This window comes from Elephas maximus, chromosome 12, assembly GCF_024166365.1.
Source record: "Elephas maximus indicus isolate mEleMax1 chromosome 12, mEleMax1 primary haplotype, whole genome shotgun sequence".
Classification (NCBI taxonomy): Eukaryota; Metazoa; Chordata; class Mammalia; order Proboscidea; family Elephantidae; genus Elephas; species Elephas maximus.
The window spans coordinates 53,845,319-53,860,131 of NC_064830.1; the positions used below are offsets into that span (position 1 = coordinate 53,845,319).

General features: G+C 39.5%; 1 protein-coding gene across 1 annotated transcript in view; it reads right to left on the reverse strand.

The window, feature by feature from the left end:
* MYO5C (myosin VC) overlaps positions 1-14,813 on the reverse strand; it is a 153,921-nt gene that overhangs the window by 90,160 nt on the left and 48,948 nt on the right. Inside the window, exons 6-8 of the mRNA XM_049905158.1 lie at positions 10,877-11,020; positions 9,614-9,695; positions 753-860 (exon numbers count right to left, since the gene is read on the reverse strand). Of these exons, the coding sequence (XP_049761115.1) occupies positions 753-860; positions 9,614-9,695; positions 10,877-11,020 (334 nt within the window). The remainder of the gene's footprint in view (positions 1-752; positions 861-9,613; positions 9,696-10,876; positions 11,021-14,813) is intronic.

Consider the following 14,813-nt stretch of genomic DNA (forward strand, 5'->3'; position numbering starts at 1 on the left):
CAGTTCTGCTCCATACTTACCATGTGACCTTTGGTAAATCACTTAACCTCTCTGTGCCTTGGTTTCCCTACTGTAAAATGAGGGAATTACCAGTACCTACCCCACAGCGGGGTTGTGTGGCTTAAATGAGTTAATATGGATAATAAAGTGCATAAGATGGCCCATAGTAAGCTCCATATAAAAAAATCAAACTAAACCATTGCTGTAGAGTCAATTCCAACTCATGGAGACCCCATGCACATAAGAGTAGAACCATGCTCCATAAGGTTTTCATGGCTTCGACCTTTCAGAAGCAGGTTGCCAGGCCTTTCCTCTGAGGCACCCTTGGATGGGCCTGAACTGCCAACCTTTCAGTTAGAAGCCCAGTGTTTAACTGCTTATGCCACCCAAGCACTTCTAAGCTCCATTTATTATCATCATCAAGATACCTACGAAGGTCAGGTAGGGTCCACATTACACTTCTGAAGTGAATTGGACCTTTGCTTTCACTTGTTCTCTTTGTAGTCAGTCCAGAAGACCTTACGGATACCCACAGGACTCACAGTCTGTGCCTCTAACAGTAAGCCTGATTTCTAGATCTTTAAGGGAAAAGCAGTCTTGACCACTTTGGGTAACATCCTTTAAAACATCTGGTTTGCTTATCCTAAAATTAGAGTTTATCAGGAGTCTTGAGAAGACAGTAGAGCTGGGTACCTCGTCCCTCCCCTCTTTAAGAGAATTGGCCACAGCTAGGAGAGGATGTTTTCACTCACCCAGCAACGCAAAGGTCTTCTGGGTCTCAGCCATGTCAGCTCTGTCATTCACACCCTCAATGACAGTACTGCCTCCCATTCTTGTATAATTAAATTCTTCTGCACTCCCTGAAATCAAAAAGCAAGATTCACCATATCTGTAATGCAGAGATTAGGACATATATGTTTATCAGAAGCAAGGAGAGACAGTAATGCTTAATATGCTATGTTAAGCACTTTACAAACCTTATCTAGTTTATTTCTCAGAATTCTATATTACAGACAGAGAAGCCGAGGCTCATAAAAGTGACTTGCTCAAGGTCCCACAGCTAACAGTGCCAAAAGAATTTAAACACAGGCCTGTCTGATTCTGAAGCTCGTTGTTTTTGTTCCTACTCCTAAATTAAAAAAAAAAATTGCACTAAAATATATATAACAAAGCATTTACCATTACAACCCTTTCTACGTGTACAATTCAGCAACAGTAATTACATTCCCCATGTTGTGCAGCCATCACTACTATAGCTTTCCAAATTTTATCTACCACCTTAATAGAAACTCAGTGCTCCTTAAGCAACAGCCCCTCACTTCCCCCTCTTACACCTAAATTTTTTTAAAAACTTTTTATTCTGCTTTAAGTGAATGTTTACAAATCAAGTCAGTCTCTCATAAAAAAACTTATATACACCTTGCTATATACTCCTAGTTGCTCTCCCCCTAATGAGACAGCACACTCCTCTCCATCCTGTATTTCCATGTTCATTCAGCCAGCTTCTGTCGCCCTCAGCCTTCACATCTGTCCTCCAGACAGGAGCTGCCCACATAGTCTCATGTGTCTACCTGATCCAGGAGGCTCACTCCTCACTGGTATCATTTTCTATCTTATAGTCCAGTCAATTACTGCCTGAAGAATTGGCTTTGGGAATGGTTCCTGTCTTGGGCTATCAGAAGGTCTGGGGACCATGACCTTTGGGGTCCTTCAAGTCTCAGTCAGACCATTAGGTCTAGCCTTTTTATGAGAAATTGAGGTCTGCATCCCACTGTTCTCCTGCTCCTTCAGGGATTCTCTGTTGTGTTCCCTGTCAGGGCAGTCATAGGTTGTAGCCAGGCACCATCTAGTTCTTCTGGTCTCAGGCTGTAGTCTCTGATTTATGTGGCCCTATCTCTTGGGCTCATAATTACCTTGTATCTTTGGTGTTCTTCATTCTCCTTTGCTCCAGGTGGGTTGAGACCAATTGATGCATCTTAGATGGCCGCTTGATAGCATTTAAGACCCCAGACACCGCTCTCCAAAATGGGATGCAGAATGTTTTCTTAATAGATTTTATTATGCCAATTGACCTAGATGTTCAATTGATGAACCCATGATGAAACCATGGTCCCCAAACCCCTAGCTCTGCTACGCTGGCCTTTGAAGAGTTCGGTTTATTCAGGAACCTTCTTTGCTTTTGGTTTAGTCCAGTTGTACTGACCTCTCCTGTATTGCGTGTTGTCTTTCCCTTCACCTAAAATAGTTCTTGTCCACTATCTAATTAGCAAATCCCCCTCTCCCTCCCTTCCTCTCTCCCCCCTCTCCCAACCATCAAAGAATATTTTCTTCTGTGTTTAAATTATTTCTTGAGTTCTTATAATAGCAGTCTCATACAATATTTGTCCTTTTGCAACTAATTTCACTCTGCATAATGCCTTCCAGATTCCTCCATGTTATGAAAAGTTTCACAGATTCATTGTTGTTCTTTATCGATGATGCGTAGTATTCCATTGTGTGAATATACCATAATTTATTTATCCATTCTTCTGTTGATGGGCACCTTGGTTGCTTCCATCTTTTTGCTATTGTAAACAGTGCTGCAATGAACATGCCTGTGAATGTATCTGTGTAAAGGCTCTTATTTCTCTAGGATATATTCCAAGAAGTGGGATTGCTGGATTGTATGGTACTTCTAGCTTTTAAATGAAGCACCAAATCGATTTCCAAAGTGGTTGTACCATTTTACATTCCCAGTAGCAGTGTATAAGTGTTCCAGGCTCTCCACAACCTCTCCAACGTTTATTATTTTGTGTTGTTTGGATTAATCCCAGCCTTCCTGGACTGAGATGGAATCTCATTGTAGTTTTGACTTGCATTTTTCTAATGGCTAATGATCGTGAGCATTTTCTCACGTATCTGTTAGCTGCCTGAATGTCTTCTATAGTGACGTGCCTGATCATATCCTTTGTCCATTTTTTAACAGGGTTTTTTGTCTTTTTGTTGTTGAGTTTTTGCAGTAATGTGTAGATGTTAGAGATCAGCCACTGATTGGAAATGTCATAGCTAAAAACTTTTTTCCAGTCTGTAGGTAATCTTTTTACTCTTTTGGTGAAGTCTTTGCATGAGCATAGGTGTTTGATTTTTAGGACCTCCCAGTTACCTAGTTTCTCTTCTGGCATTTGTACATTGTTAGTAATGTTTTATATACTGTTTTTGTCATGTGTTAGTGGTCCTAGCATTGCCCCTATTTTTTCTTCAATGACCTTTATTGTTTTAGATTTAATATTTAGGTCTTTGATCCATTTCGAATTAGTTTTTGGGCATGGTGTGAGGTATGGGTCTTGCTTCCCTTTTTTGCAGATGGATATTTTTCTTGGTTATCCAGTTATGCCAGCACTATTTGTTAGACTATCTTTTCCCCCATTTAACTGACTTTGGGCCTTTGTCAAATATCAGCTGCTTATATGTGGATGGATTTATGTCTGGATTCTCAATTCTGTTCCGTTGGTCTATGTATCTGTTGTCGTACCAGTACCAAGCTGTTTTGACTATTGTGGCGGTATAATAGTTTCTAAAGTCAGGTAGAGTGAGGCCTTCCACTTTGTTCTTCTTTTTTCAGTAATACTTTACTTATACGGGGCCTTTTTCCCTTCCATATGAAGTTGGTGATTTGTTTCTCCATCTCATGAAAAAATGTCGTTGGAATTTGGATTGCAATTGCATTGTATCTATAAATTGCTTTTGATAGAATAGTCATTTTTACAATGTTATGTCTTCTGTAATTTTCTTTTTTGTGGAGTCTTTACCTTGATTTTGGTATCAGGGTTATGCTGGCTTCACAGAATGAGTTTGGGAATATTCCATCCTTTTCTATGCTCTGAAATACCTTTAGTCATAGGGGTGTTAACTCTTCCCTGAAAGTTTGGTAGAATTCTCCAGTGAAGCCATCAGGGCCAGAGCATTTCTTTATTGGGAGTTTTTAAATTACTTTTTCAATCTCTTCTTTTGTTGTGGGTTTATTTAGTTGTTCTGCCTCTGTTTGTGTTAGTTTAGGTAGGCAGTGTGTTTCCGGAAATTCGTCCATTTCCTCCAGGCTTTCGAATTTGTTAGAGTACAACTTTTCATAGTACTCTGTTATAATTCTTTTAATTTCAGTTGGGTCTGTTGTGATATCGCCCATCTCATTTCTTATTTGGGTTATTTGTTTCATCTCCCGTTTTTCTTTTGTTAGTTTGGCCAATGGTTTGTCGATTTTGTTAACCTTTTCAAAGTACCAGCTTTTGGTCTTGTTAACTCTTTCAATTGTTTTTCTGTTCTCTATTTCATTTAATTCTGCTCTAATTTTTATTATTTGCTTTCTCCGGGTGCCCGAAGGTTTCTTTTGTTGCTTTCTTTTTACTTGTTCAAGTTTTAGGGACAATTCTTTGATTTTGGCCCTTCTTTTTTTTTTTTTGTATGCGTGCATTTATTGATATAAATTGACCTCTAAGCACTGCTTTAGCTGTGTCCCAAAGGCTCTGATAGGAACTGTTTTCAGTATTTTTGGATTCTATGAATTTATTTATTCTGTCCTTAATTTCTTCTATACTCCAATTGTTTTTGAGCAACGTGTTGTTCAGTTTCCATGTGATTGATTTCTTTTCCCTAATTTTTCTCTTATTGACTTCTAGTTTTATGGCTTTATGGTCAGAGAAGATGCTTTGTAATATTTTGATGTTTTGGATTCTGTTAAGGCATGCTTTATGGCCTAATATGTGGTCTATTCTAGGGAATGTTTCATGAGCGTTGGGAAAGAAAGTATACTTGGATGCTGTTGGGTGGAGCATTCTGTATATGTCTATGAGGTCAAGTTGGTTAATTGTGGCATTTAGCTCTTCCGTGTCTTTATTGAGCTTCCTTCTGATGTTCTGTCCTTCACTGAAAATGATGTGTTAAGTCTCCTATCATTATTGTGGAGCTATCTATCTCACTTTTCAGTGCTGTTAGAGTTTATTTTACGTATCTTGAAGCCCTGTCATTGGGTGCATAAATATTTAATATGGTACTATCCTCCTGGTATGTTGTCCCTTTAATCATTATATAGTGTCCTTCCTTATCCTCTGTGGTAGATTTAAGTTTGAAGTCTGCTTTGTCAGAAATTAGTATAGCCACTCCTGCTCTTTTTTGATTGTTGTTTGCTTGATATTTTTTTTCCCCATTCTTTGGGTTCTAATTTGTGTCTTTAAGGTGTGTCTCTTGTAGGCAGCATATAGATGGATCGTGTTTTTCTTATCCATTCTGCAGCTCTCTGTCTCTTTATTGGTGCATTTAGTCCATTTATATTTAGTATTATTATAGATAGGTGTTTTTTTTTTATGAGTTTAGTGCTGTCATTTTGATGCCTTTTTTTGTGTGTTATTGAGAGTTTCATTTTTCAACTTACTTTTTTGTGCTGAGTAGTTTTTCTTTGTGAACTGTGTGTTCCTCTTTTTCACTGTAGTTGATTTTGTTTTTGCTCAGTCTTTATGTTCTTCTTGTATTTTATTTTGATGTGTAGGATTGTGGTTACCTTAATATTTACCCCTATTTTTCTAAGTTTAAACCTAATTTGTATCTCCCCATATCAACTTGATTTCCTTGCCATATGGAAGATCTATGCCTCTTTTATTTAGTCCCTTTGTATTGATTTAATGTCATCTTTTACTTATTGAATCACTGATTCCCTGTTTTGAGCATTTTTTTTTTTTTTAATCTTGATTTATTTTTTGTGATTTCCCTATCTGGGCTGATATCTGATTGCTTTGTCCTGTGTTTTAATGCTGGGTTGATATTTGATATTATTGATTTTCTAACCAGAGAATTCCCTTTAGTATTTCTAGTAGTTTTGGTTTGGCTTTTGTAAATTCCCTAAACTTCTGTTTATCTGGAAATGTCTTAATTTTGCTTTCTTATTTGAGAGACAGTTTTGCTGGATATATGATTCTTGGCTGGCAATTTTCCTCCTTCAATGCTTTCTATACGTCATCCCATTGTCTTCTTGCCTGCATGGTTTCTGCCAAGTAGTCCAAACTTATTCTTACTGATTCTTCTTTGTAGGTGACTTGTTGCTTATCTCTGGCTGCTCTTAAAATTTTCTCTATTTTTTATTTTGGCAAGTTTGATTATAATATGTCTTGGCGACTTTCTTTTGGGATCTACCTTGTATGGGGTTCAAGGAGCATCTTCGATAGATATCCTTTCATCTTTCACGATGTCAGTGAAGTTTACTGCCAACAAATCTGTATTTTCTGTTATCCCTCCCTGTTCTCGTATTCCAGTCACTCACAAGTTATTTCTCTTGATAGAGTCCCACATGATTCTTAGGGTTTCTTCATTTTTAAAAATTCTTTTATCTGATTTTTCTTCGAATATATTGTTGCCAAGTGTTTTATCTTCAATCTCACTAATTCTGCCTTCCACTTCCTCAATTCTGCTTCTCCGACTTTCTCTTGTGTTGTCTAATTCTGTAATTTTATTGTTAATCTTCTGAATTTCTCATTGCTGTCTCTCTATAGATTCTTGCAGCTTATTAAATTTTTCATTATGTTCTTGAGTAATCTTTTTAATTTCTTCAACTGCTTTATCTGTGTGTTCCTTGGCATGTTCTGCATGTTGCCTGATATCATTCCTGATGTCTTGAAGAGCTCTGTATATTAATCCTTTGTATTCTACATCTGGTAATTCCAGGAATACATCTTCACTCAGGAGAGTGAGTCCTTGGTTCTTTGTTTTGGGAGTTTCTTGAAGTAATCATGGTCTGCTTCTTTATGTGATTTGATATCGACTGTTGTCTCCAAACCATCTATAATTTATTGTATTAATTCATTTTGTTTGTTCACTGTGTCTTAGTTTCTTGCTTTGTTTTGTTTTGATATACCCAAATAGGCTACTAGAGTGATCTATCTTGATTATTGGAGCTTTGAAGCACTAATGTCCTGTTACCAGATGGCTAGAGCTATTACCAGGTATAGGAGCCTAGAAGTCCATTCACTATTCTTGTATAGATTTAGCTCAGGTGTTCTGATAGTTGGTCACCTAGTGTGTGGTGTAGGCTGTCACGTACTATCTTAGAGGAGCAGTGGTGATTGGTGTATGCATAAGTTTCTGGTAGCAGCGGGGGGGGGCACATTCTGAGGAAGGCAGGTGGCTGACAACCTTTCCCTGAGTGTCTTTGAGGAAGGCACATCCCTGTTCTCTAGAGCGCTCTGGTGGGTGGGCTCTGCAGTTGTACCATAGGCACCCAATGCTTTTATCTGTAAGGACTGGTAGGTACCACTTATCCTTGGAGCCCTTTTGTGGGTGTCTAGGTAGGTGGCATGGTTGGAGCCTGCAGTCTTCAGACCCCTGCTGTGGGTAGGTGAAGGCCTTGTTTAATAGGGAGAGTGGTACCAAACGTCCAAAACCTGCCTCTCCACCGCACAGCTGAAACAGTTATAGTCAGGCCTCAGATTCACCCTTGCAATATAATAGCCAGATCCTATCTAGTGTAGTGGAGCCACCTGGATCCACGCAGGGATGAAAGACAAAGTCTGTGGATTGCTTGGGCCTGGACCAGAGCTGCTTCTGCTCTGAGTTGCCAGTTTAGGGGACTCGGCAGAGTATTTTTCTTCCATTTGTTAATTTGTTCCTTCTCCAAGGCTAGGAGAATGGCTGAGGAAATGCAGCAGAACCTATCTTTGGCCCAGGGAAATCAACTGTTAATGAAATGGGCTGCAGCAGAGGGAGGAGGGATCAGATAAATAGGAAAGAGTTCTTTCAAAAGGAGGAGCTATTAGATCCGCATGGTAAATTAGACAAAATCGCTTATCTTGTGCCGAGAGTGCTGCTTTATCTCAGAATCCAGAGGTATGTGTAGTCTGTGTGGGCTGGCTGGGTCCCCGCTGAGACCACCCCAAGAGGTTAGGGCTGCATCCCACGCTTGCCTTCTTTTGCTGAAGCTGCCTGGTCCTCAATGCCACGGTCAGCGTTGATGCTGCCACACCAAGGGGTCAGGGGTGCTGGCACATCGGCTGCTTTATTTTGCTAAAGCTGCCCCTTCCTAAATGGCACGGCCCACCCCGCTGCAGACCTGCCACAGGGTCAGGGGTGTGCTACTTTGCTTGCTTTCTTTCGCTGAAGTGGCTGTGTCTCTGAAAACTACCATCGGCCCTGCTGCAGTTGCGCCCAGGAATTGGGCCAAGGTGCTGCCGCGGGCTTGGCAACTCCTTGCTGCTTCTGCACCATCTCTCCCTCCCCTGTCATTCAATCTGATTTCTTAACTTTTCCTTTGTTGCTCAGGGTCCCTAGGCTGTCATATATATAATTGATTCACTTGTTTTTTTTTCAGGTCTTTGTTTTAAGAGGGATCATCGGAAGCATCTGACTACTCCGCCATCTTGTCCCCCACACCTAAATTTTTTATACAGCTTTACTTAGGTATATTGAATGAACACTAAACTGCACACATTTAAAATGTACAACTTGATGAGTTTTGACATACGTATACTCTTACAAGACTATCACCACAACCAAGGTAATGGACATATATATACCTAACTTTTGAACAATAGGTGACCCTTCAGGAAGCCCTTTCACACTCATATTTACAACCTGTTTGGCACATAAGCTATGAAACTTGAAGAACTTAGATTCAAAGAGTACAAGCAATTTCTCCGAGATCATTCCAGAGAGCATGTGTTCAACTCTGTCATGCTGGGAATTGCCTCTAACAATTCTCTTCTACTAACACAGCACCAATGTCCAAGGCTGAAGAGCCAGGGCAACCAGAGGAGCCTGGCCCTTTGTGCTGAGGACAAGCAGGTCTACATCCTAACTGTTCCTAATGTATAATTCATTATCATGACTCTGAGTAATCACGGAAGTTCAAGTTATGATAGAGATACTGTTTAAGAAAATAAGGAGGATGAATCTTGGAAACATTATGCTGAGTGAAATAAGTCAGACACAAAAAGACATATATTGTATGGTCCCACTTATGTGAAACATCCAGAATACACTAATACATAGAGAACAGCATTTATGAGTGTTACCAGGGATGGGTGAAATGGGGGAAGGGGGCAGGGAGGGTATTGTTTAAGGGGTACTGAGTTTCTATTAAGAATAATGAATAAATTTGGAAAAAAGACAGTGATGATGATCACACGACATGATGAAATTAATTAATGTCACTGAATTGTACTTATAAAAATGGCTGAAATGGCAAATGTTTTGTTATCACCACAATTAAAAAATATGGAAATATGTCATACATGTTAGAGAAACTTCAACACAAGGAGATTCAAATAAAAAAGAAAAGTCTGAGGACCTACAGCGGTAAATTTCAGTTGTCAGGAGGCCTTGTTGAGGTAGTTCCAGCTGGATGACCATGATCACCCAACGTACTTTGAAAAGGAATGTGGGGTTAAGGAGTTCCCCCTCCCTGGACCTGCCCTGCCTCCAAGTCCTAAACTATCTCCTTAGCTAGATGTATCGATTCCTTCCTGAAACTCAGGGATCTTATGTCTTTGAACTAAACAGTTTTAGAGAAAATTGTGTTACTATAATAAGAAGAAATTAACCTAGAATGTAAACCCATACAGAAAAGAGTCCCTTCCACACCCCATCTATCACGTACCCAGCTTAAGATGTTTAAATTCTGGCCGCTTCGCAGATGCACAAAGCTGATAGAAAATGTGGTAATTGCGTTCATTTTCTGACTGCAAAAAAAAGAAAAGTCCTGAAAATGACATCAACCCTTTAGAAGTAAAGATCTCAGGTTTTCAACTGGAGGGCCCTGGATGCCAAATCCGAGTGACAATACTGACTTCATGGGCACTGATATCCACCTGTGATTTTTACCATGGTCAACAAGCCCATTCCTCTCTGCTGGCTGCTGGTGACCGGGCCTTCCTCTCACCGAATGAGAACTGGGTGGCCCCAGACAGTCTGCCAAATAATGATCCCAGAGAAAATGTTACTAAATGAAAACATTCTACAAAATGCTAATTGATTCGTTTTTGTTTTGCTGTGTGTCGTTGAGTCAATTCTGACTCATGGTGACCCTACAGAGCAGAGCAGAACTGCCCCCATATGGTTTCCAAGGCTGTAATCTTTACAGATGCAGACTGCCACATCTTTCTCCCTTGGAGCAGCTGGTGGGTTCAAACTGCTGCCCTTTCGGTTGGCAGCTGAGCACTTAACCACGGCGCCACGAGAGCTCCTTAATTGATTTATACTAATTGAAATTAAAAAAAAAAATACATTACAAGGCTGACTGTTGCTCTTATACTAGGCCAAAACTAGGAGAATTTTCTCCATTTTACTTTCTCTTATACTCTATCTCACTAGCTCTAATATCAACCCCTTCCTGATAGCAAAGCCAGTCTAACAGCTTCATCTGTTTCAAGTGGTTTTTGTTTTCTAGAAAAACAAATGTGCTTTTTAAACTATAACAACAAAAACCAGTTGCTATGAAGTTGATTCCGACTCTTGGCGACCCCATGTGTGTCAGAGTATAACTGTGCTGCATTTGGTTTTCAATGGCAGCTTTTTTGGAAGCAGATCTCCACGCCTTTCTTCCAAGGCGCCCCTGGGTGGACTTGAACCACCAACCTTTTAGTTAGCAGTTCAGCTCATTAAACTATAAGAATTTTTTAAGTGCCCCAAATTAAGGAGTCCTAACTTTTTTCCCCCTAATCATATGACTCCACTGATACTGTATCTGTTAACATTTTTTTTAATAAGCAGAAAAAAAAAAAACCCACCTGCAAATGAAAGATAGGAAAACTATTCATCAAGTCACATTAAAATGAAGGCTGTCTGATAAGCATGTATATAAATGCAAACAATACCTGTAAAGTTCAGGAAAGGAAAATTTAATTAATGTTAATATTCTTACTTGAAAGACAACTCTGGATTTCTCCAGCAGGTAAGTTCTCATGTTGGCTCCTATAATCTGATTCCTTTCATCAAAACTGATTTCTGTGTATTTCCCAAACCGACTGCTATTGTCATTGCGGGTGGTCTTGGCGTTTCCAATAGCCTGCAAAACAGACAGCTCTCTTGAAATGACAATGTTAAACGATTCTTGGATCAGGATTATTAGTGCTTTTTTTTTTTTTTTAAACAAAGCACCCTTTTTATTTTAAGATAATTTTAGACTCACGAAAAACTGCAGAAATAGAACAGGGAGTACATATATACTCTTTACCCAGCTTCCCCTGATGTTAACATTGTATGTAATAATAGCACAATGATCAGCACCAGGAAATTAAGGCTGGTACAATACTATTGAAGACAGAAGAATTGATGCGGTTGAACTGTGGTGTTGGCAAAGAATATTGAATGTACTGTGGATTGTCAAAAGAATGAACAAATCAGTTTTAGAAGAAATTACAACTAGAACGTCCGATGGAAGCAAGGATGGCAAGGCTTTGGCTTGCTTACCTTGGATACATCATCAGGAAAGACCAATTGCTAGAAAAAGACATCGTGTGTGGTAAAGTAGAGGGACAAAAAAATGAGGGACACCCTCAATGAAGTGGATTGACACGATAGCCACAATGGTGGACTCAAATGTATCAATGTTCATCATGAGGATGGCCCAGGATCGGGCAACATTTCAACATTTTGCCATGAGCTGGAGGCAACTCAACAGCAAGTGACAACAACAACAGTGCTATTATCCAAACTACAGACCTTATTTGACTGTGGCTTTTTTTTTTTTTTTAATTTATTTATTGTGCTTTAGGTGAAAGTTTACAAATCAAGTCAGTCTCTCATACAAAAAGCCACACACACCCCGCCATGCACTCCCAGCTGCTCTCCCCTTAATGAGACAGCACATTCCTCATCTCTACCCTGTCCTGTGTCCATTCAACTAGCTCCTGTCCCCCTCTTCCTTCTCATCTCGCCACCAGACAGAGTTGCTCACATAATCTAATGTGTCTACGTGAGCCACTCCTCACCAACATCATTGCCTATGTTATGCTCCAGGCCAATCCCTGTCTGTAGACTTGGTTTTGGGAATGATTCCGATCTTGGGCTATCAACGGGTCTGGAGACCATGACTGTCAGAGTCCCTCTGGTCCCAATCAAACCACTAAGCCTGGTCTTTTTCCAAGAATTTAAGATCTGCATCCCACTGTTCTCCTACTCCACCAGGGATGCTCTGTTGCGTTCCCTGTCAGGGCAATCATCGATGGTAACCAGGCACCATTTAGTTCTTCCAATCTCAGGCTGAGTCTCTGGTTTATGTGGCCCTTTCTGTCTCTTGTGCTCATATTTACCTTGTGTCTTTGGTGTTCTTCATTCTCCTTTGTTCCAGGTGGGTTGAGATCAATTTATGCATCTTAGATGGCCGCTTGCTAGCATTTAAGACCCCAAACGTCTCTCACCAAAGTGGAATGCAGACGGTTTTCTTATTTTGTTATGCCAATTGACCTACATGTTCCCTGAAACTATGGTCCCTGGACCCCCTTCACTATTACTCTGGCCTTCGAAGTTTTTGGTTGTATTCAGGAAACTTCTTTGCTTTTGGTTTAGTCCAGTTGTACTATCTCTTTGTTGTGTGTTGCTCTTCCCTTCACCTAAAAAATTTTTTGTCTGCTATCTAGTTAGTGAATATCCCTCTCCCTCCCTCCCTCCCCACCCTCGTAACCATAAAGAATATTTTCTTCTTTGTTTAAACATTACCTAGAGTTCTTGTAATAGTGGTCTCATACAATATTTCTCCTTTTGCAACTGGCTAATTTCACTCAGCATAATGCCTTCCAGATTCCTCCATGTTATGAAATGTTTCACAGATTCATCATTGTTCTTAATCGTTGTGTAGTATTCCATTGTGTGAATATGCCTTATTTATTTATCTGTTCTTCTGTTGACGGGCATCTTGGTTGCTTCCATCTTTTTGCTACTGTAAACGGTGCTGCAGTGAACATGGGTGTGCATATATCTGTTCGTGTGAAGGCTCTTATTTCCTTAGGTATATCCCAAGGAGTGGAATTGCTGGACCATATGGTAGTTCTATTCTAGCTTTTTAAGGAAGTGCCAAATTGATTTCCAAAGTGGCTATACAATTTTACATTCCCACCAGCAGTGTATAAGTGTTCTCCACAACCTCTCCAACATTTCTTATTTTCTGTTTTTTGGATAAATGCCAGCCTTGTTGGGGTGAGGTGGCATTTCATTGTACTTTTGATTTGCATTTCTCTAATAGCTAATGATTGTTAGCATTTCCTCATGTATCTGTTAGCAGCCTGAATGTCTCCTTTGGTAAAGTGTCTGTTCATATCCTTTGCCTATTTTTAATTAGATTATTTGTCTTTTTGTTGTTGAGTTTTTGCAGTATCGTGTAGATTTTAGAGATCAGACACTGAGCAGAAATGTCCCAAGTAAAAACTTTTTCCCAATCTGTAGGTATTCTTTTTACTCTTTTGGTGAAGTCTTTGCATGAGCATAGGTGTTTGACTTTTAGGAGCTCCCAGTTATCAAATTTCTCCTCTGGTGTTTGTACCATGTTAGTAATGTTTTGTATACGGTTTATGCCATGTATTAGGGCTCCTAGCCTTGTTTCTATTTTTTCTTCCATGATCTTCATTGTTTTAGATTTTATATTTAGGTCTTTGATTCATTTTGAATTAGTTTTTGAGCATGGTGTGAGGTATGGGTCTTGTTTCATATTTTTGCAGATGGATATCCAGTTATGCCAGCACCATTTGTTGAAGAGACTGTCTTTTCCCCACTTAACAGACTTTAGGCCTTTGTCAAATATCAGCTGCTCCTATGTTGATGGATTCATGTCTGGATTCTCAGTTGTGTTCCATTGGTCTATGTATCTGTTGTTGTACCAGTACCAGGCTGTTTTGACTACAGTGGTGGTATAGTATATTCTAAAATCAGGTCGTGTGAGGTCTCCCACTTTGTTCTTCTTTAGTAATGCTTTGCTTGTCCGAGGCCTCATTCCCTTCCATATGAAGTTGGTGATTTGTTTCTCCATCTCATTAAAAAATGTCACTGGCATTTGCATCGGAATTGTGTCGTATCTATAGATCACTTTTTGTAGAATGGACATTTTTACAATCTTGAGTCTTCCTATCCACGATTAAGGTATGTTTTTCCACTTATGTAGGCCTCTTTTGGTTTCTTGCAGTAGCGTCTTGTAGTTTTCTTTATATAGGTCTTTTATGTCTCTGGTTAGATTTATTCTGAAGTATTTTATCTTCTTGGTGGCTACTGTAAATGGTATTGATTTGGTGACTTCCTCTTTGACGTTCTCTTTGTGGGTGTAGAGGAATCCAACTGATTTATGTATGTTTATCTTGTACCCTGATACTCTGCTAAACCCTTCTATTAGTATCAGTAGTTTCTTGAGGATTCTTTAGATTTTTTCTGCGTATAAGATCATGTCATCTGCAAACAGAGATACCTTTACTTCTTCTTTGCCAATTTGGATGCCCTTTATTTCTTTATCTAGCCTAATAGCTCTGGCTAGGATTTCCAGCACAATGTTGAATAAGAGCGGTGATAAAGGGCATACTTGTCTGGTTCCCATTCTCAAGGGGAATGCTTTCAGTCTTTCTCCATTTAGGATGATGTTGGCTGTTGGCTTTGTATAATTGCCCTTTATTATGTGGAGGAATTTTCCTTCTATTCCTATTTTCCTGAGAGTTGTTATCATGAATGGGTGTTGAACTTTGTCAAATGCCATTTCTGCATCAATTGATAAGATCATGTGGTTCTTGTCTTTTGTTTTATTTATGTGATGGATTATATTGATTGTTTTTCTGCTGTTGAACCATCCCTGCATGCCTGGTATGAATCCCAATTGGTCATGG